Below are 12,736 nucleotides of genomic sequence, written 5' to 3'. Positions count from 1 at the left end.
TTTTGTATTTTAAATGCTGCCACTCGAGTGACTCTCCAAATAGTCCGAAATGCGCGCGCGTGCCATCATTATCATTTTTAGCATCTGCTGCAGCTGCTGTTGCAGCGATCAATCCTTGGTTTCTGCTGCTAGGCTGCGACGCCAGGTGGTGCAGCCGGTGTGGCTAATGCGGCCCGATTTGCTGCCCTCTGCGCAGGCGGCCAAGGTGAATGTGACGCCGCAAAAGCTGGAGGAAGTTGCTGCCCTGCGGGCCACCATTCAAAAGGCGGTCAACGATGGCACCTACGTGGTGGCCGCTAGTCCACAACAGGTGAGTTGGGCTGCCAATGAATGTTAAGATTCAGCATAGTAGATTTAACAGAAAGTTAACATTTTTACTTGACTTAGAGTTGAATTTCTTGAGGGTTTAGATTTTAGGTTTTTTTTTTTAAATGCTGATTAAAATTTTAACATTTAGAATTGACTTTCATTATCTTACAATAAACATTACAGAGAGCTCAGACCTGTTTCTTTCTTTTAGCTGCCTGTGTAAGCTTTATACTTCATTTCACATTTAGATTTAAATTTCTGTTACTTTCTCTTAAACCTTAGAATTACCTTGAGATTAAATTTCAATTCTGTTAACTTTATTGAACTTTAACATGACTGAGGGCTTGATTCAGTTTCAGAATTCAATTTAGTTAACTGCCTGTTAAAGTTTGACATGACTTAGAGCTCTGATTTGTGTTCTTGTTAACGCTGTTAAATTTGAGCCAGCTGTCACTTACTTACCTTTAGCTGTGCTCAATATCCGATAGCATTAGACACGACATCTGAAAGGCTAAAAAAAGTTTGAATGCAAAAATGTACGAAATATACCTTATTAAATGCAAATTGTTTTACGACTTAGCGGGACTGGCTGTCAAATATAACATGTGTTCGAAGTAATGCTATGAAAATTAACATGAACTTTGCTAGGAAGACTAGACTAGACTTCGATTTAGTATTAGTTTAATTTTAAAGATTAAGATGTGATTCAAATTTTTGGCAAATTTTCAGTTCATATCAAGTTTGGGTCAACCCACAAATCCTCTAGCAGCTGGAGCACAATTTCCAATGCCTGTGCTGCCAGCTTTTCCGACTTGGCTGCGACCGGGTAAGTTAATTAACTTCGTTTTCAATGCCTGTTATCAAGTTTATTATATGCTTCAGTTATAATAAATATATATTTATATATGTATGCATTTTTCTCATAGGTTAGGCATGCAGTTCGATATATCCGAGGGTCTGCGCGGTTCGTTGCGATCGTTAGCGATCGAAGAGACGGGGCAGCTTTAAAAGACGACGCGACTTGAGAAACTGGAAAAAGTCGAAGAAGAAGAGGATAATAAAAAAATGCCAAAATCAAATGCAATTTCTTTGGATTTTTATTCGAAAAAAAAAAAGAAAAAAAATAATAATAAAAATTAATAATGTAATAATATACATATATGTATAAACTATGTAGCATATGAAATTTGTAATTATTAAACAATTTCCAACAGTTTAATTTTTGTTTTGCTTTGGGTGTGTGTTATTTATAGGGTATACATGGGGTATATATATGTGTATAGATCGCTGTACAAAATCTCTTTAAACATTAATTCTTCTCTAGCACTAAACAAAAATGCTCTAAAATACATATACACACACATACACATACACATGTGTGTGTATATATGTATCATATATCATATATCATATATTATATCAAAGATACTTAGACGCACGTATAGCCTGTTTACTGCAAATCAAGAGGTATACATTAGTTTCTGTGGAACTATAACTAGGCTTCTCTCTTTCATTTCATTTGAAACACATATATAGAGCTATATATATATATAGAGCTATATCTATATATCTCTATACATATCATGTGTATATCAACTTGTTGCATAAAAGTTTACATTGATTTATTATTTCGTTTTTGTTTTTTTTTCAATATTTATTTTGTTCCCTTTTGCAATGAAAACCGACTTTAACATTCAACAAACACAAATGAGAAAAAATCTAATTAAAAAAAAAAGCTAACATCTGGCTAGCCGATGCCGAAATATACTTACAGAGAGCATTACGCTAAGTTAGAAATTATAATTATAATAATCAAAAAAAAAAAAAAAAAAAAAAATCCTAATACTATTTTATATTTAAGCAAGTTTGAGTTCAATTTTTTGCTATATTCTATATGTTCTATTCTTTTTTGTTGGTCCACTTTCTCTATAGAAAGCCCGAAATTGTTGTTCACTTTTGCTTTGGTCTGGTTGGGCGTGTGATCTAGTAATACTAGAATTGGTCTATTTGGTCTATTGCTTCGATGTATGTGGCAACTCTGGCAAGAGGAAACTGGTAGCAACTGTACCAAAATAATGAAAGCAAAGTTTCAGCTTAAGTCTATAAATTATATGATAAATGGAAATGGAAATTTGATCTAGCGTATACAAATCTCTGTGAAAGAAAAGCTAAAGATATGTGTTACAAGTTAGTTAGGACTCTAGCTTATGCTTGGGCAGATATTACCAGACTGACTTATATATATGTATGTATGTATGTACATTCATATATAATTGAAAGAAAATATAAAATTTCGTGCTCTAGCTCTCTGCAAATTTTCTAAGCTAATTTATCGATGGCAATCGAATTGATATCGAGTTTACAGCTACAGACAATATTACAGTTGTACGGTATAACAGATTTTTCTTTTCTTTTGTTTCTTTTTTTTTTTTTGCATTTCGTCAGTATTACAGTATTACATACATATAGTACATAGATATTAACGCTTCATTTAGCTCAAGTTTCACATTTTAGCTTACTTAAAAAAAAGATTCTAAATACTAGAATTAACTATTATTATTTCTTTTATAATTTTCTTTGTAATTGTTTTTTTTGTTTTGTTTTGTGTTTTCATTTTTATTAATTTTTATTATTATATTTTCGAATATAAGGCGTCTTTCAGATCCGTTTATTTGCAGAAAGGGTTGAAAAAGGCAAAGGAGTTGAATGAGGAATGGGGATCGATGTGAACTCTGAAGCTCTTTGATTTGATGTAGTAATTGGAATGCTTGAATGCAACATGCGAGGGCAGTCTGATAAGTTACAGAACTAAGTCAAGTATCGTCTGCCAAGTCTTCAAACAACACTCGCATGCTCTATGTATATATAACTATATATATACTTATATATATCTATTTATTTATTTTTTTTTTATAATTAGGTGCAAACTAATATGGCATTTCACAATAAAAAATTTTCCCCTGTCTAAATGCTAAACACAACATTTTGTGGCTAGTCTTATGGTTGCTTTGTTTTTTTTTTTGGCAGATATATTTTTTAAATTAATTAATTAATTTTTTTTTTGCTCTTTTCCAATCTGGCCTTACTTTGGTTTAACAATTACTTCTAACATGAGGAGGCGTGGAATGACGATGAATTGTGTCATAAATTAAGCATAGCTGCACATGCGAACCTTTTTTTTGCCTTTGTAGTCTGATATTTCGACTTATATGAATACTTTTTTTTTATTAATAAAAAAAAAAAAAAAAAAGGTAAGTAAATAGTGCTTGAATTTTGACTGCTTTACATTTTTAATTTTAAATAAGATAAGCAAAAAAGTTCAACTAAAAAAATACTTTTAAAGTTTTAATTTTAATTGTTTTTTTTTTTTTTTTCATTTATACTTAAAACTAAAAAGATCTATTCAAAATTTTGTAATGGATTGAAATTTAGAAATTTACCATTTAAAGCAATTTGGGTTCGCAGGCTTCTGTATACAATGCAGGACATACGAATAGAAGCATGCAATAACAGATCGATGCTTATAAGAAATGAAAGACTATTTAGCTTTATGCACTAATGTAATGTGAATATATATTTACTAGGTAAAAAAAAAAAAAAAAAGAACGTGCGATGCTCTGCAGGGATCAATCATGGATCAGTCAGCCCCCACCCTCACCACATATATATATATATATATATTATAATATTAAAAAAAAAAAAAGAAGATGAATGTTGACGAAAATGGAGTACGACAAGATCTGCGACTGGCTGGCACTACGTTCCATCTAAAAAGCAGATTCCATAATAATAATCCAGATTGTCGTTGTTGTTGTTATTCAAGATGTTCAAGTGGTTGTTGTTGTTGCTGTTGTTGTTGTTGTTGTGTTTAGTTGTTGTCTCTGGCCGTTACACTACACATTATGATGCATGACAGATTAGGCATGATTATGCATATAGCATTATAATAGTATATATGTATATATTTATTTAAATACATATATATATTTATATATATTCTTATCTAACCTCATCGATATCCTCGCCCTCCGACGAGCTTCGAATGGTATTGTACTGAGAGTTACGGCTTCGTAGCATTCGCAGAAAGCTGCCCACCGCGAATATGGTGCGGCGATGTCGATGAAATATACCCTGATATAAGGCCTCTCGTAATGTCTTGCGATCCTCAACGTCCACCGATGACGTCAATGATGTTTGATGCGGCAAACGTGCTGTGAATAAATATATGCATCATTTTTATATTAGTAATAATAATTGCGATAAGGCAACACGATCGTTAAAACAAGCGCGAGCTTGCTCTAGCCGGCAGTGCCCGATTAATAGTTACCCATAATTAGATCTATTTGCTGAGTATTTCCCTATTGCTGTTTTATATAGTTGAATTTGCGTTGATAAAAGACTCTACTCTTAGATTTTCAGGCCAGCTCGATAGTAAGTTATATCATATGAGTCTAAAATTCTAATTTGATATGACTTATGGGACTCTAATAATCTTTGAGCTATGCTTAGTCTATGCTAGTCTTAAAATATAAATAGAACAGAGCTCCATAGTTGTATATACTTAAGTAGATGCTATAGACTAAACTTTTGGTATCTCTAGCTATTCGAAATATCAATTTCAGTTTAAGCAATTGAAATCAATTAATCGATTTTCATCGATGGTAAAAAACAGCTTTACATATATTTCAGCATAATCCTTCAACAAGAGCTGTCTCTCGCTCTCTGTCTCTTACTCTCTCTCACCTCTGTCTCTTTCTATCTCTTATATTTATTAAACCTATTAAGACTTCAATCGATATTTATCGATTTGCTTATATCTTCTAGTTTGTTATGTTAATTTGGATTTAGACCACAAACCAATGTGGATATCGCTAGCTTTTCAAGTCTTCGAGCTTTGCTATAAGCAATACAGACTCAAAATTGATATTTATCGATATGTATATAATAAATAAGCACATACATATATTCATCATTTAACCTTCATTCACTATTCAGCTATAAAACTTAATTGAAATTGATAAATTAATATTATTTACGCGTTAACTTTTTTCCAACTGTCACATTCAATTAGCCAGTAACGATATGCTCAGCGTGTTATGGCTTGCAGGGTATCTAAATTAATAAATACATAAATGGACACTGTCTACAGTTTGTAGTTAACCGAAAGACCTCAAGTCGAGGCTTCTGTTGCTCAGATTAATTTTCGCATGCGGCTTGTGGGCAGACGCAGTTATACGGAAATATATATATATGTATATACATATATATATATAAACATAGCATATTTATATACAGCATAGGTATATGTGTGTGTGTGTTTTTATATCATCTGGGTGTGTGTGTGTGTGTGTGTCTGTGATTGTTTGTTTGTTTTAGATCAGTTTTCATGGAAATATCAATTCAAGCCGCATGACATTCGAGTACCCTCCCTGCAGCTACAGTAGCAATTGCCTAAAAGCAATTTCAAGCATCACGATTAATTGAAATGCTTTGCAATCGGCTTCCATTAAATTAGGCATATATAGGCATATAGGTATATTTAGATAGTTTATAAGTATATGGGCCTAAGCTTACATTTCCCTTCGTATGAGACATAGCTATTGTAGTTGTTGCTGTTGTAGTTGTAGCTGTTCACTACTCTGTCATCTCATGACAAATTTGACATTTTAAGCGCTATAAAGATGTTCGACAATTATATTTTAATTATTGTTATATAAATCTACTTTCTGTATAGCATGGACAAAATGTTGGAAATACTTTGTTAAGGCTAACATTTTTACATAACTTGTACTCTTAGTAAGTCGAACTCCTGATGGCTGCGCCTTCTTTAACATAAACTTTAGGAGGTACATGAAAAAGTCTAAGAAAAATGAAAGTATTTTCAGCTTGTTTTGTTTTTCCACTTTGTTAGTTTGTACATTAGCTTTGTAATTAGTAGTTGTCTGGGCTATAAATCAATATAGCTTATAACGTCTTTTTTTCTTGTTTTTTAATGAGCTTTTGGACAAGCTCTTACTTTAGTGTAACATAAATATATAAGTTATTTTTAGCTTAGCTTTTCAGCTACTCATTTCGAATGAACTTAACAACTGCAACTGGTAAATTGAAATGATTTCAGTCCTTTTTCAGATCTACTTTTAATTTGCATTTCTGATTTTCAGAGATCTGCTCTACTGCGTGATAAAAATGTAATGTTAACTTTACACTTATGCTCTGTATTTCGGTTTATATAGTCTTCACTGTACAGCTTGTTGCTCATGTGCGTATTTAAAATTAATTTTTTATTGGGCTGGGCTACCCTGTTTGTTTGTTTGTTTGTTTTTTATATATGTATAAATTTTTTTTTTACTAAGAACTTATCTGTTTTAGGTGGGGCTCGCTTTTGGTTGTTCTCTTTTATTTACGTTTATGCACACATATGAAACTTACCTGCAATCGGTGATTTTGGCGATTTCAGCGAATATTCATCCAAGTTTTTGGCGCCCAAATCGAGTTTGAGCACCTTTTTGCTTAGCTGCTGTGTGGCGGTTTCCATGTTGCTAGACTTTTCAATTTTGATGTCCACATTGCGTTGGCTAACGGCACTTTTTGTTGTTGCTGCAGCTGTTAATGTTGTTGTTGTTGTGGGCGTTGTTGGTGTTGCTGTTGTGCCAGTTGCTTTGGCGGCATCGGCAACGTTTGCATCGGACATGTTGTTGTTGTTAGTGTTGGTATTGTTGGTGTTGTTGGTGCTCTTGCTGCTGTTGTTGTCGTCTTGCTTATCAATATGAATACTGATGCTGTTGCGATTGCCGTTGCTGTTGTTGGTGTGGTTGTTGTTGTTGTTGTTGTTGCAGTTGTTATTCTTGCTATTTGAATTGGAGGTCGCTGCTTGTGAACCGCTGGCACTTGCGGCCGTTAATGCTGCAAATTGAGCGTCGCTGCGATTGCCGTTCGCTAACGTCGCTGTTGCTGCTAACGCCGGCGTTGTAGTTGCTGTTGCTGTTGTTGCTGCTGCTGCTGTTAGTACGTCGGCAACAGCCGCAACCATTGTTCGTACTACGTAATAGTTTGGCTTAAAAGCCGTTATATATATATATATATATATATATGTTTTTGTTATAAGCTGCCTACAACTGCTGTTGTCGCTGTTGTTGTTCGTTGTTGTTTGCACATAAAAACACACACAAAAAAAAAAGTAAAATTTGATGAAAAACGAAACGAAACGAAATGATTTCCGATGACGTGCACGCTGCTTTGCTTTGTTCCAGAATATATTTTGCAGCTCGTTTGTTTGTTTGCTTTGTTGTTTGTTCTGGCAACTAATTGCACTTGTTGTTATTGTATTCTATTATGTTGGTGGTCTGGCTTCGTTGGGTATTTGCATTGGACAACTGCCGGCTATTTCAAAACTACCGCCATACAGCGCCACCTGTTGCGTACAGTCGGTAAGCGTTATGAGCGGCAGACTGCTATCGCACAAGCGCAGTTGGCTCAAGTTATCGATTATTTCATACAGCTTACGATGCTGTTGCTGTTGATCGATGGCCGACACGTGAAAACTATTATTGCTGCTGCTGCTGCTGCTGTTGTTGTTGTTGCTGCTTTTATTGTTGCTGTTATCTTCACCACTCTGCCTGGCAAAATCGCACATGTCCGTTATGTTGCGCTGCCCGGCCGTTATGTGCACTCGAATGGCGTCTGTGCTCGAGCCCTGGTTCTGCACTGATGTCTGGCAACGCTCACCCTGCTGCAAACTATTCAAAAACCTGTTCAACTGCTGCGGTTGCTCGACTGCTGCTTTCTGCCGTCGCGGCCAGGCTTCCAATGAGTGACGTCGTTGCTTCTGGTGCTGCTGCTGTTGCTGCTGCTGTTGCTGCTGCTGCTGTGGCTGTAACCGTAACTGCAACTGCTGCTGCCGTTGCTGTTGCTTTATTGCATTACGTTGGCCAATCGATTGCAGGTACTTGATATTTGCTTGCAACCCCCGTTCGTAGTAGCTGCTCGCCAACTGCAAATACGTGTACAGATCTATGCGTCGACGTCGCTGCCTCTGCTGCGCCTGCTGCTGCTGCCGTTGTAGGCTTTCCCTTGTATTAATATTTAGCACATGCTGCTCATAATTGTTGCTGCTGCTGCTGCGACTGCTGCTGCTGCGTGCGCTGCCTTGGCTGCCATCATTGGCTCTTGTCCTCGTGCCGCTTTCAGGTGGTAAACGGCCCCTTTTGGTGGCGCCACTGCGTCAGTTGAGCTGCCGCTGTACGAACGCCTTCAGTTGGTCGCAGCTTTGGGCGCTTCTGATACGCTGCACTGTATCGTTGTAGATTTCGACGGGTGGCAACGCCGAGCAAATTGTTTGCCGGCCACGGGGCGCATACGTAATGCCCGATCTGTAATTAGGCAAGCGGGTTAGCGACTGGGGCTGATGTAAACATTAATTACAACAATGCCAAGCATTAAACGTATTCACTCGTACGAACACAAAGCAAACAGGCAAACAACAATGAACTAGGTAAACAAAGTGTGGGAGGGTGAGGCCAGTGGGGTCAGTGAAAGGGTCTGGCTAATATGATAATAAAGCAAAACGAGCTGCAGACCGAGGGTCAGTTGATGGGTCTCGGTCTGGCTCTAATATAATCAAATAACGATTTCCACCGCCCAGCTCCACTTGACTATTATTTACTTATCGTTATCGTTATCGTTAATATAGGTAATGTCAACAAGTGAGGTTAAGTGCGATGCGGAAGCGGCTCCTTTTTCTTGTATTTTTCCTTTCTTCATATTTTTGTTTTCTGATGATGCGGCACTCGTTGTGAACCCATGGCGGGATTAGCTTTGTGCAAAGGGGCTCAGCTGAATACTAAAGCTGCTTGTTTTATAAAATCAATAGAAAATGAAAATGAAAATGAAAGCAAAACAATATGATTGATGGAACTGTACTTGCTTATTCGCCATCTAAGCTCCTTGGCTCTGCGAGCGATTACGTGAACAAGAAATGCAAATGCCACATCCCAGCAGCTGCGAGAAAATCAATGTCTCTATACCTTCTTTAATAGAGAGCCCAGACGGATTTGAACTCAGTGAATTAAGCAAATAACAAATATGTCAAGTGACTCAACCTAAGCTACCAGCCAGACCTCTGGGCTGAGAAGCTTAAGTCGTAAGACTTAAAGTCATAGTCTGGTAAGATATTACTTAATATATTTAGTTTTCTTTCATTTAATACCAGTGATTATCTACTGCTTAGTCCTTAGTTGCTGACACTTATACGTCTGACTCTTGTCGAAGGTCTGAGCCATTAGTGATACTTAAATAAATATACCTATATTAGCTGGCATTATAATATTCTTTAACATTCATTTTACCCGAACCAAATTATCTTTGCCCCAACTCAATGCTAACGTCCACGGTTTTTATGGGATACACTTTATGTTCTTTCCCAGCAATATGTAAGCCTAGGGTATAATTAAATGTCAATAAATAAACTCTAGTTTATGTGGCCAGAGAAAAGGGCGTTTCTCTCCTCACTTGTCTCTGTTTAGCAGGTGTATTTTGATTAGCCCAGCTGATGGATTATTAACAGGGATATTCCCTTATAATTTGTCTATATAAAACCAATTGATAAGAGATGAGGCGACCTAACGCTTAATATATGACATAATCCCGCTAGATAAAGTCCCCAAGTGTATATGCGTAAGCTCTATTTTTCCCCTATCTGCATTTGCATGCGGAAAAGCCCAAGTGGGCAATTGTCAACTAACTGGCGAGCCCACCAAGCGAAAAAACCACACAATATGCCTTATCAAGTCGCTGTCACTGACGTCAGGCTAGGCGGTCGGTCAAGGGTCGGATCTGTTGTTGGGCGGGGGAGGCTGTTGGGCGCTTTGGATAGTTGGGTTGGGTGGTGCAAACTCAAGCTGAAGATGTGTCGGAAATTTCACGTCAATCGCAATGCCGCATGGTTATGATAGCACCAGAGTCTAAAAAGCTACACGCTTACACAATTTTTATATGTCATCAGCAGACACATAGCCAGTCAGCCCACCCACCCACACGCACACCCACACCCACACCCACACCCACACACACACATACACACACCTGGGATAGTATTGCACATGGATGGGTAGTTCGCAACGAAATTGGACACTAGAAGTGCTGACGGTCATTGGAGCCAGCGGACGTAGTCGAGTGCGTGGGCGATACTTTGGCTGCTGTTGCCTGTGGGGCAACTGGCGACGGTCGCCTGGCTGCTGTTTGTGCTGCCACGTGGCGGTCTGTTGCAGCTGGATGTCGCGATAATGATTGGCCACCTCATGCTGATAGCGCTCGACGCGAAAGCATTTCTTGTTGTAGATCCGTCGCATGCTCAGGCGAGGCTCAAATTTACAGCCCACACGCAGCGGCTGACCCACAACACCCAAGTCGGACATGGAACTATGAATTATGTGCTATATACTGTTACACTCTATATATGTAGGTATGCTTGTAATCTAGAGAGAATCGAGCGCGTGCTCAACCGTTTGGTCGCAGGCAACGAAGCCAACTACAGACTTGACATTGATGGAACAACTAATCATAGCCTTAAGTTGCCTAAGTCAAGCAGGAGTGCAGAGTGCCATCGGGGAGCAGTAGTTGGGGCGGGGCTCATCACGTTCTAAGGGTTGCAGCGGGGGTCCCTTGAAATTATGTACAAAAATTTGTCTATACATTGATTGGATACAAAACAAAAATCAGTATTTCCGTCTGGCAACAATTTGCGGTTATTTGTTATCACGTCGGTTGGCAATGGGGCGATTGGGTTGGAGTGAACCTCCATGCCAAGCAGTCAGACGCCTCCGGGCCACAATTTCTTTGGGCTGTAATTGCTTGGCTACTTGATACTATGTAAACCTGATGTTAACATGTATACGACAATCATAGTACAAGCTCAAAAGCAAGGCATAGTTTTCAATCGATATTTATCGAAATGAGAAATCAAGTGACCTTTGCATCAACAAGGAAACACGACTCACTTTATGAATGTACGATAAGGTTTCTTCCGCGTAGTTAAGCTCGATTGATTTTCATTAACGATTCAGATGATGTTATCGAAAAATCAATAATAATGTTTTAGCTAGGATTCACCTAGAGTAATCAAATAATCATTTGGATGTGTTTCCAGAACATGCAGCTAATAGATATATGGCAAATCTTCATATATGACGTCTGTAAATAATGGTTTATAATGGCTATATATGATATTACTAGACTTGGCAATGTGGATAGACTCCTGGGATATGCTTTATCCAAATACTGGGTATACGAGCCGTTGTCTAGGGCGTGTTCAGCCTGTGCTGTTGCCAATAGTCAAATTAGTCGTTTTCATGTCGTTAACTATTGTAACTGGTACATCCTCAATCCCAATCGCTATGGGCCCCACTCCGTTACTGGGCCGATTTGCATGTTAGTGGCGTCAGCAACAATAAGCCAAACAATGTTATTCAAATGCAAAACAAATATTGTCAACAAACACAACAGCAGCTATACATAAAAAGCAAGTTTAACGTTTGGGCAATTCTGCACTTCAGTTGCGCTACTATGAATCGTTAGGTAATGCCCGATCTGCTATATACATGTGTATATATACATGATGTTTGTGTTGTGTCCGAGAACTTTGAAGTGCGCGAGCCCGGGCAGGCGTTTCAATCAATCGTTGGCCTCGACTTAATTGAGCCAACAGCTGATAACAAGCGAATGAAATTTCATTTGGTATTTCAAAATCGACTCTAATTACACTTTAAAGACATTACTATGTATATATATGCGTGTATGTATATATATATATATATATATATATGTAAAATATAATAGGAAAGCGCGCGGTGCGTGTTACATTCGCGCTTCATTAGGGCCTTAAGTCAATATTTATATAAATATGAGTTCTGATAACTTTTTGTATATGACAATTATTCGCTTCTTATATGTATGTTCAAGCATTCAGTTTCTGAGGTTAAACTCACATTAACTGAATTGATTTAATGCTGTTAACAGTTGAGTAAACATTGTGTTGACATTTACAGCATTCTACTTGCAGTGACAGCAGTACTTTAACAATTATTTGCGTACATTTCAGTTGAAAATGTTTCTATTAACTACACATAGAATTTAACAGCGCTGTTATAACTAAAGAATAGCTAACATGTTGGCTTACATTTATGTTAAGAGTTACCTTTCTCATTCAATTGTTAACAGTAAGATCAGTTAGAATGCTCTACGTAAATAAATAGAAAACAAATTTTAATAGTTGTATTTAATGCAACTCTTAACATGTTGTTAGTCCACAAGCAGCACTAAAGTTAAACTTAAACATGTTAAACTTAACATGTATAAGTGAACATTTAATGATTGATTACGGCTGTGAGCACTTGAATAAGACCCATCATGCCAGTGTACTTCATATATACAT

At 37.3% G+C, this 12,736-nt stretch overlaps 3 protein-coding genes across 4 annotated transcripts; 1 reads left to right on the top strand and 2 right to left on the bottom strand.

The window, feature by feature from the left end:
• The first annotated feature begins 41 nt into the window (after positions 1-41).
• On the top strand, positions 42-1,328 carry LOC6585052. The gene is made up of 3 exons (XM_002010656.4): positions 42-310; positions 1,039-1,135; positions 1,236-1,328. The coding sequence occupies exons 1-3, from the start codon at positions 50-52 to the stop codon at positions 1,238-1,240; spliced, it is 363 nt and encodes a 120-aa protein (XP_002010692.2). The 5' UTR covers positions 42-49; the 3' UTR covers positions 1,241-1,328.
• Positions 1,154-7,439, bottom strand: LOC6585051 (probable serine/threonine-protein kinase DDB_G0282963). Of its 2 annotated transcripts, none has more exons than XM_002010655.4 (3): positions 6,739-7,439; positions 4,318-4,520; positions 1,154-1,338 (listed from the first exon to the last, which is right to left on the bottom strand). In XM_002010655.4, the coding sequence occupies exons 1-3, from the start codon at positions 7,337-7,339 to the stop codon at positions 1,288-1,290; spliced, it is 855 nt and encodes a 284-aa protein (XP_002010691.3). In that variant the 5' UTR covers positions 7,340-7,439; the 3' UTR covers positions 1,154-1,287. The 2 variants fall into 2 exon arrangements, with proteins under 2 accessions (XP_002010691.3, XP_032588520.1); XM_032732629.2 differs by lacking the exon at positions 1,154-1,338 and adding an exon at positions 2,711-4,202.
• A 120-nt stretch (positions 7,440-7,559) lies between these two features.
• Positions 7,560-10,736, bottom strand: LOC26527462 (putative uncharacterized protein DDB_G0271606). Its single transcript, XM_044008017.1, has 2 exons — positions 10,338-10,736; positions 7,560-8,530 (listed from the first exon to the last, which is right to left on the bottom strand). The coding sequence occupies exons 1-2, from the start codon at positions 10,719-10,721 to the stop codon at positions 7,640-7,642; spliced, it is 1,275 nt and encodes a 424-aa protein (XP_043863952.1). The 5' UTR covers positions 10,722-10,736; the 3' UTR covers positions 7,560-7,639.
• Positions 10,737-12,736: the final 2,000 nt, after the last annotated feature.

The sequence above is a fragment of the Drosophila mojavensis genome, unplaced genomic scaffold (genome assembly GCF_018153725.1).
Source record: "Drosophila mojavensis isolate 15081-1352.22 unplaced genomic scaffold, ASM1815372v1 contig_136, whole genome shotgun sequence".
NCBI classification, from domain to species: Eukaryota; Metazoa; Arthropoda; class Insecta; order Diptera; family Drosophilidae; genus Drosophila; species Drosophila mojavensis.
This window is presented reverse-complemented; position numbering and strand designations above follow the sequence as displayed.

Coding starts and splice junctions, on each gene's coding strand:
- LOC26527462 (XM_044008017.1), bottom strand. CDS start 10,721: ATGTCCGACTTGGGTGTTGTGGGTCAGCCGCTGCGTGTGGGCTGTAAA. Junction 8,531..10,337: donor GGGTGTGGGTGTGCGTGTGG/GTGGGTGGGCTG, acceptor CAGCTCAACTGA/CGCAGTGGCGCCACCAAAAG.
- LOC6585052 (XM_002010656.4), top strand. CDS start 50: ATGCGCGCGCGTGCCATCATTATCATTTTTAGCATCTGCTGCAGCTGC. Junction 311..1,038: donor TGGCCGCTAGTCCACAACAG/GTGAGTTGGGCT, acceptor GCAAATTTTCAG/TTCATATCAAGTTTGGGTCA.
- LOC6585051 (XM_032732629.2), bottom strand. CDS start 7,339: ATGGTTGCGGCTGTTGCCGACGTACTAACAGCAGCAGCAGCAACAACA. Junction 4,521..6,738: donor GCCAAAATCACCGATTGCAG/GTAAGTTTCATA, acceptor ATTTATTCACAG/CACGTTTGCCGCATCAAACA. Junction 4,203..4,317: donor AGGGCGAGGATATCGATGAG/GTTAGATAAGAA, acceptor CATAATGTGTAG/TGTAACGGCCAGAGACAACA.